The sequence below is a fragment of the Cucumis sativus genome, chromosome 4 (assembly GCF_000004075.3).
Source record: "Cucumis sativus cultivar 9930 chromosome 4, Cucumber_9930_V3, whole genome shotgun sequence".
Taxonomy (NCBI): domain Eukaryota; kingdom Viridiplantae; phylum Streptophyta; class Magnoliopsida; order Cucurbitales; family Cucurbitaceae; genus Cucumis; species Cucumis sativus.
Window position 1 is genome coordinate 8,426,138 of NC_026658.2, and position 18,858 is coordinate 8,444,995.

Consider the following 18,858-nt stretch of genomic DNA (forward strand, 5'->3'; position numbering starts at 1 on the left):
ATATATTTTGTAGTTAAAATTTAAAAAGTTGACGTCCATTTTCTTTTGAATGGATACCCACTCTCATAAAAGGTCATTTTTGTGGACACAATGTAACATAGGAATTTATTAAAAATAAAAGTGGAAAAGTATATAAATTATCTCCTTGTGGCCCTTTTCACATATAGAGTAGAACATAGTAAAATGAATAAAAAAATCAACGCAAATACCTTGTTATTACAACATCTTCATAATGCCGTAAAATCCTATCCAAATATATTGATTATTGATCTTTCTACCGAGAATAAAAATAAATATTATTCATCGAAAAATACAATAAAAAAGGTGTTTGGAAGAATGAGTTTTGATTGATGAGGTGTGAAGATTTTAAGCAAAGAGATATATAATAGGGACAAAATGAAGGTTGTAAAATATTGAAAGATTCTCCCCATCCTTTCTTTTAATACCGTAGAGATCATGGAGACTTTTTTTAAAAAAATGAACAAAAATGGTTGTTAAGGATGATCAAAACAGACCCATCATTTAAATTATTTTATAAAAACTTTTTGGGAGGTGAAAAGGAAAGTGGCATTACTAAGGTCCGACTTTTATACTTGTAGTAATTAAACAAAGCAGGCCTATGAGCATTACAAAAATGAATATTTGTCACTCTTAACATTATTTTTCAAAACACTAAAATATATTTTGCAGGCCTTTGACGACTACAAAACAAGTAGCAGCGGTGACGTGATGTTCAAAACAAAGGCACTCCACATTAAATAATGAAACTCTGCCGGCCTTTATTACAAATGTAAATATTTGTTACATATATGAACCTTATTTCCCAACAAAAGTGTAGTTTTTATTTATTTTAAAGGGCAAAAATTGGGTACACAAATAGTGGGATCCCATCCACAATTTTCCTTCCATTGGAACTTAGTCAGAACTTTCCGTTCCTCTCATTTAGCTCAAACTATTATCCTATGGACAATATCCACCATTAGGCAATTTTTCTAAAATCAGAAAATTTTAAATTTTACTTGGCCTTTCAATTCAATTGAGAAAAATTGTATCAAATTACAAAAACATGAGGCATATTGTTTTGTATATTACGAATATGCAAAAATTATTGATTCTGTCTATCTTGCAATTATGATAGTTTTTAGTCAAATCTAGTTTTTGCATTTGGATGATTGTTTATGGCTATAGTTTTGTTATGGTAGCCTTTAGTTGAACTTACTTTTTTCATCCTTAAAGGTTGGGTTGTTATGAGGTAGTTTGATGATGGAGTGAGTTTCGGGGGGAGGGGGAGGGGCTAAACGTCACTTTCAAGGGTACAATTTAATTGTTACTTTGGGTGGCATGCCAAAATGAGTTTTTTGTGTGTAAGGAGTCAAGGTTTAGGAATTGTATTATTGTTACACTTGTAGGAAGAGTCAAAGTTGAGAGGTTGGGTTGTTATGTGATAGTTTGATCATGGAGTTAGTTTGATGGGGCTTAAACGTCACTATTTAGGCCTCAATGTCATTGTTACCTTGGGTGGGTTATGCCGAAATTAGTTTTTATGTGAGGCGTTTGTATTCTATTGTTGTTACATATGTACAAAGAGTTAAAATTGTTACATTGATTTCTTATAGGCTAGGTTGATGTTGGAGTGAGTTTAATTTGTTGGGTTGTTATGGAATGGTATGTCATGCCCAACCACAAAGGCACTTCATGCAACCAAGTGGAGACGTATCGTCTAGTCACTCAATGCGCATCTCCTCAAGATGGTATGCTGAGCGTCTAGTAAGCGGAACGACTTCTTAACCATAAAGTTTAAACGCAAAATTTAAACTTGAATGAAATAAGAAACTTCATTGATAAAAAAATCTACTATAGCATCAATATGAACTTAGCTCAACTGGCACCTGTATGTTCCTGTGGACAAGAGGGTCCCGGGTTCAAATCCTCACCCCAACATTTATAAAATAAAATTACAGACTAGAAAACAACGAGTCGACTTTTCTCGTCTAGCTTTTACATGTTATACAGTGACAACTACCAAAATGATGTGAGTAAGCATTGACATTGTACACTTTTCGCATACTAAGTGTTATTTCATAATTTCATTATGCATAATTAATTACGTTGTTACGTACCCTTTCCCGTCAAGCATTTACACACTCTTTTGCCAAGTTGTAGTCATGCTGAGAAATCTCAATGCACTGACAAGTGTTATTAGTCGGCCTATATGAGTCATCCTAATCAAGATCACACAACATGGATATGTCATTTTATTTCAAATAACACAACAAGAATAGAGCATCTTATCCAATGTCACATGACAAGGATAAAGAATCATATAGAGAACATAGTTCATCTTATCTCAACTTTATAGATCTTATACATCATAAAAAAATAATCATTTCAAGTCATAACGTCAACATAAATCTAACTGCATTCAACATGATGCAACACCAGACTCAGAGAGGGTGCTTCCTCAACATTCTTCTTACTAGGTGTTTATTCACAAAATACTTCTTTTCCATTTATAAATCACTTACGTTTTGAATGTGGAAAAGCATGATAGAAATCAATCGGTTCATGATTTCAAAAAATATATTAGTAATTCAACGTATTTTAGAAACCGTTTTTTCATTGGAAAACATTTGTAAGGAGAATCACTCACAGTTCACAATCGACCTGTAAACCCTAATTCTTGAAACTCCTTAAAAGTTCTAAGTGTTAAGTGTTATGAGAAGTTAAGTGTTTGTTGTTCTTTGTTAGATAGTAAAAAAAAAGAAACTTTGGCTAGTGTTAAGCTTGTTGATTGTTGATTGACAATTTGACTAAATGTTGAGAGGTTATTTTATAAGGTAGTAGGCTTTTTGGTGAAGACTTAGACGTTTTTCTCATGGCATAGGCAAGAAAAGAAGTTGTGGCGTGGAGAACCTAAGGATCATAATCTCATGCGTGGAAGTTGATAGGCATTTGGCTTAAGGCTAGACGAGAACCTCTGAAAGAATCTCCTAGGCGTTTAGTGTTAAACGAGGAGGCATGCTAAAGGTGTCTTGGTGTTTTGACTTAGCATATGAAGGAGCTGTGAGGTTAGGTTGTGCTATGCGAGCAAGTAAGATTAGGTGAAGACAAGCTATGTGACTAAAGTATTTAGAGGTTAGTTTGCCTATAAGACATGTTCTTGGTGAGAAGTTTGGAAGGTTATGTGATTAAGGGTGAATTTAGGCATTTGGGCAGAAGGTGAAGTGGTTTTCACGTGTATTAAGCATGCAAAGGGTGGTTTCATGCAAGCAGAAGATGACAAAGTTTTCGAGGGATTCTGCGCAAGGTTAAGTTTTGGAGAGCTACAGAACTCAATTCTTCGAATTTGAAGCTCGAATTTTAAGGTAACACAGTTAACCGATTTCTAAGTAAGTTTTAAGAAGGAAGTTTTGCATTTTCAGTTCTTGTTTAAGAGTTATGAATTTTTAAAGTTGATGGTAGTTTCTTAAAAAATTTAGTTTTCTGGGTTGATGTTGAGTTTGACTGAGCATCAGGGTGGAATAATTTGTTCATCGCACAAGGTAAGCGAAAGAGGTTATTTTTGGACGTTGGAGTGTCATGCGAGATGGCCAAACGCATAGCCTGGCGGCAAGAGGGTGCGTGCCATGCTATGTGATAGGCTATACGTGCAAGCGTGTGTGTACGCGCGCACAACACCCTAGCACGCGATAAGGCCCAACGTGTACAACAAGCAGGCGGCCAGACCTCCTGATGGTCTACGCGCACTTGTGCATGCTTGCCGCCAAGGCCATGCGACCAACAATGTGATGACACCCAATTTTGAGAAGTTTTGAAGTTTTTGTAATTTTTGGAGTTTGGTCTGATAATTTCTTATTCTAGAAGATTAATTAGTTAAAATTCTCAATTGTCAGAACAAGGGGCAAATGTATAGGCCAGGAGACTAATTGAGTACTATGAGTGACCTTTAAAATGTTTTTAAATAATTTATAAGTTATTGAAATTCATTGTTTTATAAACATGCTTTCCAAGATAAATGTTCAATGCTTGACTTGGAGGAAATCAATATAATTTTCAAGCATGAGTTTAGAAAATGCTTCAAGTATGCTACTAATATTGAAAGGTAAAAAATTATTGTGAAGTATGTTTTACAAGTAAAGTGATTTTAATATGCAAAGTTTTTAAGCATGATTGGAGAATGATGAATGGGATTTCCATAAGTCTATGATTTGTATGTCTTAAATCTATATTGTGCTTATTGTTAGACACATATAGCAACCCTATGGGGTATTATAGTCCTGTGCACATAGGTCCTATGGTGAGGGTATTCACTAGATACTTAGTTTTTTCACCATTTGTGACTAGGTTTGAGATGAGGGCTTCTACAGACACCTAATATTTCCATCTCCTAGCTATCTACATGATAGAACACTACTGATGCCTAGGTTCTTCGTCCTATAAGTATCGCATCACGAGTTAGGGTTTCCATGCCTAGTTTATTCATCTTGATTGATACATAGAGTTATACAGTATAGCAAGAAAGAGAAAGGTTAAGTTATATGTTTCCAAAAGTTGTTTTATACGAGCTTTGCAACTTCTTAAGTTTGTTATATTATTTTTACTCAAGCATTTGTTCAAAGCATGTTTTATGTAAACGAGTCACTCACTAGGCTATCCATCTCATACTTTCCAATTTTTTTTCTAAATAATTTTTAGTTAGAGACCGTGGAATCGGTATCGGACTCCATTGCCGATCTACTAGTGGAATAGTTTTAAGTCTCCTTTCAGTATGTATTGTTTTGAGTTAGTCTTTTGGGTTGTATATAAATTAGGAGTTTTGATCGTGGGTTGTTTAAGTTTGTTAGATTTAACTTTGATGTTAGTTATTTGTATATATGTCTATGTTAGACTCGCAATGTTTTAGATTGTGTAAGTGTGGGCTACACTACAGTAATGTTAAACTCTTAAATATAAGTTATGTTTCCGCTATGTTATATTTTATAGTTAAGAGTATGTTTAGGGTTCATGGATGTTGCTAAGATAAGTAGTGATATATGTTGGCCAGTTGCACCATCTCTTGGGCTAAGAGCAGATGGCTTCGGAGGGGGCGTGACATGACCAACCTCCTAGGCCAAGTTCTCCCTTACACTTCTTGAAATCTTTGTCAAAAATGGACTCGTTCTACGTCTTGAATCCTTGGATACCTTTTCATATCTTCCATAATAGTATCATGGTAAAAAGCAACCTCAAATGACTCGTCCTCCTCTATTTATAGAATCATCCGACGAGTGTTTCTATGCTATGAATGATTTCTCTAACCGACAGCGAAAAGTGGCTCAATCTCAAAACTCCATGTGCTTGTATCAGTCCATTATCTTGAACTCAGATTGGGCGGCTAGTCAAATCAATTGCCGACCTAACCACATCTGGGTCACATCACTCTTTCTAGGTGAAGTAGCTCAATTTGTCTGTTTGTTCGTCACATAACCTTCTTCGTGTAGAGGTCTTCTGTCGCTTAATCCTTCCTCAAATCGCGCTTTAACAATAGAAGTCTCTTGCGCATTATCATCCTCGCATGACCTTCATCGAATTAGAGTATGTGATTAGGGTCTTACAGGTAGGTTGATCATGGAGTTAAGTTTAATTATTTTAGTGAAAATTAATGTTTTGGATTTTGGCATCTATTTTTTGTTTGAAATTGAAGTAATGTATTTTACTTTCATGTGATTGTAGGTGTTCGGGGTGTACATAAGTTGGGTTAGACCAGGTTGAGAAAAATTATAGACCAACTCGAATAATCCGGGTTGGCAAAAAATGGACCCTATCGGTTCAATATGTGCAAATGTTAACCCAACCCAACCCAAAAAAAAAAAAAAAAGACAACTTTTCATATTGTTTTTCAAAATGTAAATTAACAAATTGTCATTCAAGGTGTATGTGTGTGTATATATATATTATACATAATTTGGTTGGGCTGGGTTAACTTGACCTCTTACTGCACAATCCGACAACCCGACTCAACTTGTTTTTTTAGGGGATAAAAGCTCTAGGAAGCAAAAGATTTTACAACATCATTTCTCATTTTAATTTGACAATCCCAAAATACCAATATATTGACAAAATAATACATAAACTAATTTTCTTATTATAACTTAAAGGCTAAGCATGCTTTCTAATTATAGATTAGATAAATAAAAACTTACTTAGTTTGACGCCTGTGAATCTACTAAAACTCCAAATTGGAACACCTCCCGTCGGAGCCTTCCTATTCTTTGGGATGAGATTGATTTGTAGAAACTCGGATGAAAAAAAAATTTAGAGAGAAACTACTTTTGCAGAGAGCAAAATCATAAGTTTGATTAAGAAAAATGATTTTTCTTATGCATATTTATAACTCTCTTTGCTTGAGGAAGTTGGAGAGAACCATCAGATTTTATTAATTTAAAAAATATTAAATCAATATAAATTTAAAATATACTAATTAATTAATTAATAATTAATTAAATCATATTTAACTAATATTTTATTTAAATTATATTTAATGAATATCTTGAATTAATTTAATTAAATCAAATTAAATTAGATAATTAAATTTGAATATTAAATTAAACTAAACTATTAATTAATAGCTAAATTAGATAGTTTATATTTAACTTAAATTAAATTTGAATCATATTCAAATATAAGTTTATCTCGTAACGAATACTTTTAATATGAATCTGATTCACATTAAATTAATATTTGATCTCTCATAGATTAATTTTGAACAATATCTAAAATTAAATTTATATAATAAAATTTGATTAAAATATGTAAACTTTATATTATAACATATCACCATACATTATACTAATTTCCAAAGTAAATTTGAACATTTCAAATTACAACCAATATAAATAAACCTCATTACCCTTTACGAGCTAGGAAGGGGACCTAATGGACCTACAAATTAGAAGTTACAACGATATGAGATTAATTGGTTGATTAACCACATTAATCAATATTCGCTAACTGTGTGTACACTCATAAGACTCACATTAATCAATTAGATATATTTCTGGGTGTACGAATATAAACCAATAATAGTAAGTTAGTCCTTCACGAGTGTTCTAACACCAGCTCAGTAAATTACCATTTTACCCTTGAGTTGCTTCTAGTCCTTAAATACTAGTGCTCTTCTAATGAATAACCTGTTTATGCTCCAACCGAATAAACATAGATCCCTCTCGTGTTATAGAGAGCGTAGGACCCTTTGTTCAAGTCTCAAAGACATCATTTAAGAGAACACTCATCTACTTACCCTTTAAGTAGGAAAAGAGTGAATTTCATCTTGTGTAATTAAGTTCCCAGCTCATCACTCGGTCTTGTCCCTAAAATGATAAGTATATTGAGTCAAAAATTTGGCCACTCTCACTTGTACAAATCAAAGGACAATCCCTAGCGAACAAGAGTTCATAATACACTTAGGATTAAGACTAAGTTATCTAGGTCATCCTAATGAAATAGAAACTCAACTAGTTAAAGAAGTTACATCTAGTGATTACTATTTCGTGGTCCGATCTTATACAAACTCATTGCATATGGTACTCTCACTCGTATGTTAACTACACGAACACGTTAGATCATTGCGTTTGTATCAAATAAAAAGTGAGTCGTATCCATAGTATTACCAAGATAAGATACCTAACCTTATTCATATACTATAGACTGTTTAAGCTAAGTTTGAACATTGATACATGTATGTCTCTACATACTGTTCATGACTCATCAAACATCTTAATTGATGTTAGTTTATTGGATTTGGATTATGAAAACAAAACTAATAATATAATCAATAACATTTATTGAAATTACAATAATAACACTTTATTAATAACAGTCAATGGATTATATTTACAATCTATGAGTTTTAGGACATAAATTCCAACAGTTTTTTTTTCCAATTTTCTAACCCAACCCAACCCTTACGGTTTGGGTTGGGTAATATAAATTTGTCGGGCTACCCGTTTTTTTTAACATCCCTAGTAGGTGTGGACTTCTTCGAAGATGACATCTGGTGATGAGAGATGATATATTTTTCTTTTTTATGTATTTGTTTCAAGCGAATATTGTAAGACTTTTTTTCTAATGAAACATGTTATAATTTTATAAATTAAACTTTGGTATTTTAATGTAGTTATAGTTTTCGTTAAGTTTTGTTTGGAAATTTTATTGAATTTAAATCGAATTGGAACTAAAAAAATGTACACAAATTACAAAAAAAAAGAGATTATACTAAAAAATAAAAACAACTTCTGACGCATAAAGGTGTCAACAGTTGTTACTCACTCTTGATGCTTAGAAAGGGCATCAGAAAATGTTCAATCCTGACACCGTGCGAGGGTGTTGGGAGATTTCCACAACCTCCCGACACCTTTTGAGGGCTTTGAGAGATGTCCACACTGTCACAATGCATCGGAAGATGTCCATGATCTCCCGACACTGCATGTTGTGCGTCGGAAGATCGTCTCCTCACCCATTTTGTTCGACCTTGACCCCAACAAGTGTTTATGGGTTGGAAAATTTCCCTTTCTTTGTAGTGATTGGTTCTCGTGATAAATATGCTAGAACTAACATTCCTAAGAAAGTAGGATCATTTCTTCATAGTAGCCGGAAAAAAAAAATTACAAAGAAAGTGGCCATTTGTTGAAGGAAAACTGAGAAAAATTTATTGAAGAATTTTACAAGTGAATTTGGCTCTAAAGTAATGAAAAGAAAAAAAATTGAGGTGCTGATTTGATCATTACAAGTAAAAAAAACTTAAATAAGCTGCCCGCATTTGATGCTATTTTGAAGTTTATAGCACCATGACATTGCTCAATTTGATGCTCTTGGGTGTGCAAGCACTCTAACGCTAGTTTTCCATTTATTTACAAAAATGCTAATGCTTCTTATTTTGGCCTGTTTTCTTTCATTTTATTAGCTTCAAATTGAATGATTCTTTTTTCATTTGACTCATTGGCTGCTCTACATCATTATTTCCTTCAAAATGAAAATTTATATTGAATAAATGATGCAATATCAAAAATCTTAAGCTACAAAAAGTAGTTAATTTTTAGTCCTAAAAATAGGCCTTTTATCCATTACCAATATCCCATTAAATACAAAAAGGAAAAAAAAAGTTAGAAACAATAACAATAACAATAAACAATACTACTTGCCGGCGAAACTTAAGTTTTCAAATATAAAGAAAGATTCTATCACAAGCATCGAAGTCGTCTCCTTCGATTTACATCTTCCTTATATAAAATTATATCGAACTTATCAACCTTCATTTGAGTTCATCAATGGAGGATTTCGAAAGCTACATAATTCTCTTCTTCATATGGTTGGTTTCCACCTTAACAATTCGTTTAATCTTTGCCAAAAACAAACATAACTCTCATCTTCCTCCAAGCCCTTTTGCTCTCCCCATCATTGGCCATCTCCATCTCCTCGGTCCGTTGCCCCACAAAGCTTTCCACAAGCTGTCGAACCGCCATGGACCTCTAATGCACCTCCGCTTAGGATCAGTCCCTTGCGTTGTAGTTTCCTCACCTGAAACCGCAAAACAAGTCCTCAAAACTCAGGAATCTTCCTTCTCAAATAGACCTCATTTGTCAGCAGTTGACTATCTAACCTATGGCTCAGCTGATTTCTCCTTTGCTCCTTATGGACCTTATTGGAAGTTCATGAAGAAACTTTGTATGTCGGAGCTCCTCGGAGGAAGAACGCTCGACAGCCTCCGTCCCATGAGAGAGGACGAGATTCGTCGGTTTCTACGGTCGTTGCAATCAAAGGCAGCCGATGGAAAAGAAGTTGATGTTGGAGGGGAGTTGATGAGGCTGAGCAACAATGTGATATCAAGAATGACATTGGGGAAAAGATGTGCTGAAGAAGAGGAAGAAGCTGAGGGAATAAGGAAATTGGTGAAGGATATAGCTGTACTTACAGGGACTTTCAATGTTTCAGATTATATTTGGTTTTGTAAGAATTTGGATTTGCAAAGGCTTGGGAAAAGGCTTAAGGAAGTTCGTGAGAGGTTCGATGAGATGATGGAGAGGATGATAAAGGAACATGAAGATAATTGTAGCGATGGGAAAGTGAAGGATTTGCTTGATATTTTGCTTCTTAAGTTTGGAGATGAAAATTCGGAGGTGAAGTTGACGAGAGAGAATATTAAGGCCTTTGTTCTGGTAAATATATATATATTTATTTATCTTTTTAATTACATTATACCCCTTTTAATTTTCTCTTTCTTTATACTCTCTACCTTCAAAATTGACCAAACTTTTACACTTATAATCATTTACATTTGGATATATATTCTATTTAAAGAGGAGTTTAGATTTCCTAAGTTGGTTTTAAATAATCAAATTTAGTAGGGTTAAATATATATTTTTTTATTCATTTTTCACATTTATGAATAGTTCTATTTTACGTCTGCATACATGCCTCAAATACATACTCCATAACTGAACTCAGTGTTTTTGAAAACTCTTTTAGGAGATTGTTGTTTGATCAAAAGCTATTGTTATGGTTAAAGTTTTTAGCTGTTAGGTTACTCTTCTCATTTGCACTGATGAGTAAAACATAATAAGACGTTAAAATCCTGAGAAACCAACTAGTCTTCTTCTTGTACTCGGTGGTTCCCCATCCACATAAACAAACTACCATGTTTCGCCACTCATACATTGTTCCTTTCTAAATTTTCTTTTAGCTCTTCCTTTAACTACATGCAAATAATAGGCGGACTTACGGTAACTTCAAATGAACTCATTAGTACACTAAATACCTTTTAACCAACTCTACTCACATATGATGTGATATTCTCTTTTTTCTCACTCAACCAACTTCTTTATGAAATTGTAGTAGGTTTTGTCTCGTATAACTAATACATTTCTCATCTTTTTTTTCACCAAAAATAATTTAATAGGATTGTCCCACGATCATTTCTTTTTCCTAATTTTTTTTCAAATAAGGTTAGGGTAATTACTCAAATAATCACGTCATTCCCTAGAGTTTAATCCAAATTTAATTCTCAAATGAGTGTTTGAAATAATAGTTTAAGTTTGAGGTGTAGATTACTTACCGTTTATAGAAAAATCAATTATAATAAATTTTGTCTTTTACTAGTTTTGGTGTATGTTTGTCAATTTTTTCTGTTTTTGAAAATACCAGTTTTTTTTTCTTCCTTTCATCGTTAATTTTCTCATCAATTTTTTACTTTCTCCAATTACTCACACGTGTGTGTATTTATGCATATCTGATTACCTAACCAAAAATTTCACAAAATCACATATTTTTTTCTTAAATTTCCAAATTTAAATTAATTAGCATCAATAACAAATTAATCTGAAAGTAAAATTATCCCAATTGGATGTTACATAAATTAACTTTATTTTCAAATATCCATTTTTTTACTAAATTTAATATGGTCATTTTAAAAAATAGCAAAATAAATATACTAAATTTAATAGAGACATTTTAAAAAATAGTAAAATAAATTAAAATATTTACAAGGTATAACAAAATTTTGAATTCTATCACTAGTCTTTTATCATTATAACATGTCAATAACTATTGATAAAAAGAATCTTTTAACTCGAATTTGTTTAATATATCAATGTCATCGGAAATATCCCTATAAAACAAATAAAATTCAAATTTTTATAAATTTTACCCAATTTAACATGTATATCATTTATATTATTTTATATCAATGACATTTTGATAGTTATTTGTATGTTTCCCATATAGTTCTTTTTCACACTGCATGTTGATACAAAATTCATGTAAACGTAGAAATATTGATATGTCTACGAAAATTTATATATGGTGAACCATCCATAAAAAAGATTTGTGATTGTTAGTATGAATAATTTTGTAGGACATATTTGCAGCAGGAACAGATGCATCAGCGATAACAATAGAATGGGCATTAGCAGAGCTAATAAACCATCCAAACATAATGAGGAAAGCAAGAGAAGAAATTCATAAAGTTGTAGGAAATAACAAAGTGATTGAAGAATCAGACATTCCCAATCTTCCTTATCTCCAAGCAATAGTAAAAGAGACATTAAGGCTTCATTCAAGCCCATTGATAGTGAGGGAATCAACTGAGAGTTGCACAATAAATGGTTATGAAATTGCACCAAAAACTCAAGTTTATGTGAATGTTTGGGCCATTGGGAGAGACCCAAACTATTGGGAAAATCCTCTTGAGTTTGAGCCAGAAAGGTTTATGGACAAAGAAGGGAGCTCGAGTGTGATCAGTGGTGATTTGAGAGGGCAAAATTTTCAGTTGTTGCCATTTGGGAGTGGAAGAAGAAGCTGTCCTGGAACAACTCTTGCTTTGTTGATGATTCAAACAACTTTAGGTTGTATGGTTCAATGCTTTGATTGGAAGGTTAATAATGGGAAAGTTGATATGGAAGAAGGGCCTGGCCTTACTCTTCCTAGAGCACACCCCTTGGTTTGTGTTCCCAAGCCTTGTTTAACTCCGTTTCCATCGCTTTGATTACAGTCATATATATTATCTTTAGATTACAAAGTAGAGATCCACGTCTAGCTTACCTGTTGAAGCTAAGTATACTCTATGAGTTAAAATGTGTTTATGGTTTTAGCGCAAGGAGAATATTCTTGATGGAGAATATTCTTGATGTAAACCAATCAAACGTCAAATTATTAATTAGATTTTATTTAATCATTCGAATCTAATTTTAATATTTGTCTATTTTATTATTTTTAATAAAATTTAAGTACGATTAAAAATGTCTATTTTGATAGCCTTTGTCCATCAAGTAGGCAGACATCAAGAAAGCTCGCCCATCAAGTACATAGAACAATAATAAACTCCAAACAAGTTTTTAACCTGAAATTTGTATCTATATCGATACATAACTTAGACACCTAGTTTATACTTTATAAATAGACACACAAACGACAAAGATGCAAAAAATACATAGAACTACAAACCAACTTCAAACAACTCCTGCAGAATATCAACAATTACATAACATGCATAACTTCAAAACTATACACTACAATAAAAATGGTCTACCACACAACATTTAAAAGCTAACAGATTTAAAATTCTTGATAGTTTTTTGTAGTCATTGTATCACCTGCGAAGGTATGACGATTATCTATGATAGATTGAAAAAACTGTCACAATAAGATTGTCATGACGAAAAAATAAATGTCACATATCCAGTAGCGTATAGACAAATAATGAATGTCATTATTTTATATCGTATGACAGTTAGTTATTTGTAATTTTTTGCATATTGACAGCTGTTATGAAATATCATGAATTTATATCATTTGACATGTTTTGCATGTCAAGAACGTGTCTAGCATGACTATCATTGAATTTCAATAACATACTTAACATGACTATAATTAAATGTCAAGAATATCTTTACATTGACAATTTTTTTTAGGAAATCAAATGTCATATACTCATGTATTACCATATTTCTTTTTACAAGAAAATACATTAACCGAAGGTCATTATTTCTTGCAGTCCTGCCATTACACAAACCAGTTCAATTACAAAGAACTTCTAATTACTTACATATATATACACACACATTATCTTACACTTTATAATATTTGTACAAAAAAATTGACTAATAACCATTTTTGGTAAATGGTTTACAAGAATCTACATGTAGTAAAGTATGATAGGTACATGGCACACAGTCCAAGTTTTGAATTGTGGAGTTGAACATAGTGAGAGAGTGGTACCATGGCTTCATTACTAAACCTAATAGGAAAATAAAAGGTTACCATATAGTTCACACTACACATTAAGATTGTCAATAATAGAGATACATATGTGTGGTTACCTTTCAATTAGTTGTTACAGTCATCGATCTTTAAAAAAATGATGTCATAATGCACACGAAAAACTATGAGTACGCCTACAATGTTGATTGAGTGGTGGTTTTAGTTACAAAACAGTAACTTACTAACCTATACTCATATTAGTCTCACGAAAGTCTATCTACACACCCAAAAGATACACTATAACTATTTCAATTTAAATGATACCAAACATGCAAATAATGAAAACAACATATAACAATACATATTGTCTCTCATAAGTTCGAGATCCAAAGGTTGGAGTTGAGACGATAGTGAAGTACAAGCGAAGACATTTAATTCAACCTTTTTCTCAACCTTCTTCTTCCTTTTGAACCCTCTAATAGGTCCCATTTGAAACTCGAAAAAGAAGCTGACAGATGGCAAAAAAAAAAAAAAAAAAAAAAAAAAACTAACATGACGAAAAGATGCCACTGACTGTCGAACGAAATAAAAAACCTAACTTGAGAAATGGTCGACGGCGAGCAAGGATTGCCGATGATAGATGAATTTTGAAAATGGTCGGCAATGTTTAGAGAGGTTGAGGATGGATGTTGGAATCGTGATGGTCGGCGGTGTCTAGAGACGTTGAGAAAGGGTTTTCATGAGTTTTTCCAATTTGGGGAAAGTTGAAACGTCATTTATTAAATTTTATTTTGATAAATTTTAATAAATTATTTAATGTTTTTACCTTTTATGACAACAAATAACCGTCATAGAAAAATGGAATCCTCAAACAGTGTTTTTCCCCAAAATTAAGAACGCAAAATTTGACATTTTATGATATTTTTTGTCTTCTCTAGCTCCGTTCAATTTGGGTTGTAGTGAGATGTTAGTAGGTCCTTTTTCTTGTAGTGATAGAACTCACACACCCCAAAAGCTCAAAATTTTCAACTCCACAACTTCAAACAACTCATGCAAAATATCTAACAATCACAAATATAAAATTAATATACCATCGAACCATATAATTGAAAAACACAAATAACATATATTTTCATTAATCAAATGTAAAAAAATGTTATTACAAAGAAATATGTAAGGAGCTTTCGAGGTAAGGGTCATTATTGATCAAACGATGTAAAAATTTGATACAATTACACAAAAAGAATTATCAATACAAGAGGCATGCAATAGTACAAGAAAAGGAATATGAATCAAACAATTACGATTGGGTATAAGAAAATACCACAACCTTAAGCTAATAAAAAAATTAGTACAAAAAAAATAGTAGAGTAGTGGAAGAAAGGGATCCAACCCACAAAGACTTCATGAATAAATTTACACAATTCAAGATACAAAATTAAAAAGGAAAAAAAATTCAAGAATCAAATAAATTCATGAAACAAGCGGGTGTTTTTTTTTTTTGGTAATCAAACAAGAAAGTAAAGAAAAAGCAATAAAATATTTTTGGAAGAATTTTTAGATTAAGACTTGCACAATACAAAGATGTTAGTTCTCTCTAATGGTAAAAGATGAGAATCAAGTGTTCTTGCAATTTTCTTATCATTGAACAATAAATGCATTGTTAATTAATTTAGCACTCAACCAATTGGTTCAACACCCAATTGTCCTACAACAATGAATCATAAAATGCATCAAAATTCATTGTAACGTTAATGAAAATACTTTTATCTCAATGGTTTCCACATGCTCAATTAAATTGCATACAGATCAAACGTATCATTTATGAAAAACCTAAGATTTAAAAAATTAGGAATTCAATTGGTGAACCCTCAATATCAAATTCTAAAACCCCCAAATCAAATTGACAACAATCTAGATGAAAAGACTAGAATTGGATTACCTTTTGATTGATGATCAGATTGTGTGTGTTGTCTTGGATATGGATGTTTGCCATATTTTACTTGGAAGACCATGACAATACGATATTCAAGTTGTTCATAAGGGGAGAGAGAACACCTATGAGTTCCAATGGATGAACAAGAAGATTGCGTTGCTGCACCTAAGCAAAAAGAATGAGGAAGGAGTCAATCAAAAGAATGCTAAAAGTCATCTTTTCGTCACTGTAAGTGGAAAGAAATTTCTAGAAACCAAAGAATCTGATATTTTGGGACTTGTTATTTTAGGCCCTCATACTACAGAAATTTCCAGCTTGATTCCACCAAAGGTGCAAGACCCATTGAGCCAATTTCAACCTATAATGGAGGAGCCCTATGAATTGCCTCCTCTACGAGACATCCAACACATAATTGATTTGATACTCGACTCATCTCTTCCCAACCTTCCTCAATATTACAGAATGAGTCAATTCTTACACTAGTACATTGAAGATTTGCTGACAAAAGGGCATATTCACCCAATCATTAGCCCTTGTGCCGTACCAGCTCAGCTCTATTAACTCCAAAGAAGGATGGCAGCTGGAGGATGTGTGTAGACAGTCAAGCCATCAACAAAATCACGGTCAAGTATCGTTTTCCTATTCCAAGAATTAATGATCTCCTTGATCAACTTGGGGGAGCTCTTGTTTTTTCAAAGGTAGACCTAAGAAGCGGGTATCATCAAATTAGAATAAGGCCGGGAGATGAGTGGAAGACGGCCTTCAAGACTAATGAGGGGTTATTCAAATGGTTAGTGATGCCTTTTGGCTTATCAAATGCCCCAAGTGCCTTTATGCGGTTGATGCACCAATTGCTACATTTATTCTTAAACAAATTCGTAGTAGTCTACTTTGATGATATCTTAATCTATAGCAAGAATGAAAAAGATCATATGCAGCACCTGAAGCTAGTTTTTGAAGGCTTTCAAAAGAGTAAGTTGTTCATTAATTTAAAGAAATGTATTTTCTGCACGGAAGAAATATCTTTCCTAGGCTTTATTATATCTGAAAATCAAGTGAAGATGGATGAAAGCAAGGTGGAAGCTGTAACTAAATGGTCGATTCCTAAACCAGTAAAGGAGATTCGAGCTTTTATGGGGTTAACATCTTTTTACAGGAAGTTTATTAAGAACTTTAGTTATATAACAGCTCCTATGACTAATTGTTTGAAGAAGGGAGCCTTTTATTGGGGAGAAAAACAACAACACAGTTTTAACTCCCTCAAAAGAAAGCTTGCCAGCCAACCAGTCCTAAAATTATCGATAGAATTCTTTAGTGAAAAGTTGAGTCCTTCTAGGCAAAATTGGAGCACATATGAGCAGGAACTTTATGCACTTGTTAGGGCCTTAAAACAGTGGGAGCACTACTTATTATCTAAGGAGTTTGTGCTGCTCACTGATAATTTCTCCTTGAAGTATCTCCAAGCACAAAAAAACATTAACAAGATGCATGCTAGATGGGTATCTTATATCGAATGATTTGATTTCTTAATCAAGCATCAAGCAGGCAAAGAAAATAGAGTTGCAGATGCCTTAAGCAGAAAAGCGACTCTCCTCATTGTGCTCTCAGTTGAAATTACAACCTTTAACTATCTTCCAATGCTATATGAGACTGATGAAGACTTTGGTGAGATTTGGAGTCATTGTACTGCTCATATCCATGATCGAGATTATCTATGGTGGAAGGTTTTCTCTTTAAAGGAGACCAACTATGCATTCCACATACTTCCTTAAGGGAAGACCTAATAAAAGAAGCTTATTTGAAAGGCCTAGCTGGACACTTTGGCCAAGAAAAGACTGGGCTAAAGTTTTTGTTAGAAAATAGAGTGATACAACCTTAGTATCAGAAATTGGTAGCTAAGATGTTGGGTTATTCGTTCGAAGTTATATACAAGTTGGGGCTTGAAAATAAAACAGTCGATTCTTTATCATGAATGCCTCCTACCGTTCATCTATGTAGTTTAACAGCCCCAACATTAGTAGATATATTGGTGTTCAAGGAAGAAGTGGAAGGAGATGAAAAGTTGAGCAAGATTATGACTGAATTGCAAACGGAGGAAAAAGACAAAGAAAGTAAATTTTCTATTCAACAAGGGATGCTAAGATACAAGGACATGTTAGTATTGTCGAAGACTTCAACCTTGATTCCAACAATATTACACACCTATCACAACTCTGTGTTAGGAGGGCATTTTGGTCTTTTACATGCATATAAGAGGTTAACTGGTGAGCTGTACTGGAAAGGAATGAAATAAGATATTAAGAAATACTGTGATGAGTGTATGACATGTTAGAAAAAACAAGTCCTTGGCACCACTACAAATTCCAAATAGTATTTCAAGTGATATATCAATTGATTTTATTGAAGGTCTATCAAGATCGAATGGGTTTGAAGTCATATTGGTGGTAGTGGATAGGTTCAGTAAATATGGACACTTCTTATCCCTGAAGCACCCTTTCATGGAAAAGACAGTGGCAGAGTTGTTTGTGAAAGAGATCCTGCAGCTACATGGTTATCCCAAGTCAATAGTGTCCGAACAGAGACTAGATATTCTTGAGCAATTTCTGGAACCAGATGTTTAAGATGTCTGGTACTAAATTGAATCGAAGTACAGCTTACCACCCACAAACAGAGGGCCAAACTAAAGTGGTCAACAGGGGAGTTGAAACCTATTTAAGGGGTTTCTATGGTGAACGGCCGAAAGAATAGACAAGATGGTTACACTGGGATGAGTATTGGTATAATACTACATTCCAGAGATCCCTAGGAATCACTTCTTTCTATGTAGTGTACGGTTAAATGCCTCCTTTGTAGGTGTATTATGGTGATCGCTATACTCCTAACTCAACTCTAGATGAGCAGCTCTAGGCAAGAGATGACGCTTTGGAAGTATTAAAGAAGCATCTTCGAATTGCCTAAGATAAAATGAAAAAGAATGTAGACTTGAAGCATCGAGATGTAGAGTATGCAGTTGGAGATATGGTGTTTTTGAAGATTAGGCCTTGTAGACATATCTCCTTCCGATAGAAAAAGAATGTGAAATTATCTCATAAATTCTTTGGGTCTTATAAGATTGTGGAAAGAAGCGTTGAGATATGGAGTATGCAGTTGGAGTATGGTGTTTTTGAAGATTAGGCCTTAGACAAATCTCC

The 18,858-nt window shown here is 33.3% G+C and overlaps 1 protein-coding gene across 1 annotated transcript; it reads left to right on the forward strand.

The window, feature by feature from the left end:
- The first annotated feature begins 9,284 nt into the window (after positions 1-9,284).
- Positions 9,285-12,585, forward strand: LOC101213143 (cytochrome P450 93A2). The gene is made up of 2 exons (XM_004150117.3): positions 9,285-10,193; positions 11,888-12,585. Exons 1-2 carry the CDS (start codon positions 9,306-9,308, stop codon positions 12,515-12,517), a joined length of 1,518 nt encoding a protein of 505 aa, XP_004150165.1. The 5' UTR covers positions 9,285-9,305; the 3' UTR covers positions 12,518-12,585.
- Positions 12,586-18,858: the final 6,273 nt, after the last annotated feature.

What these genes read in the sequence shown, in the direction of transcription:
- LOC101213143 (XM_004150117.3), top strand. Translation starts at nt 9,306, where the DNA reads ATGGAGGATTTCGAAAGCTACATAATTCTCTTCTTCATATGGTTGGTT. An exon ending in ATATTAAGGCCTTTGTTCTG is followed by an intron (nt 10,194 to 11,887) that starts GTAAATATATAT and finishes ATAATTTTGTAG; the next exon opens with GACATATTTGCAGCAGGAAC.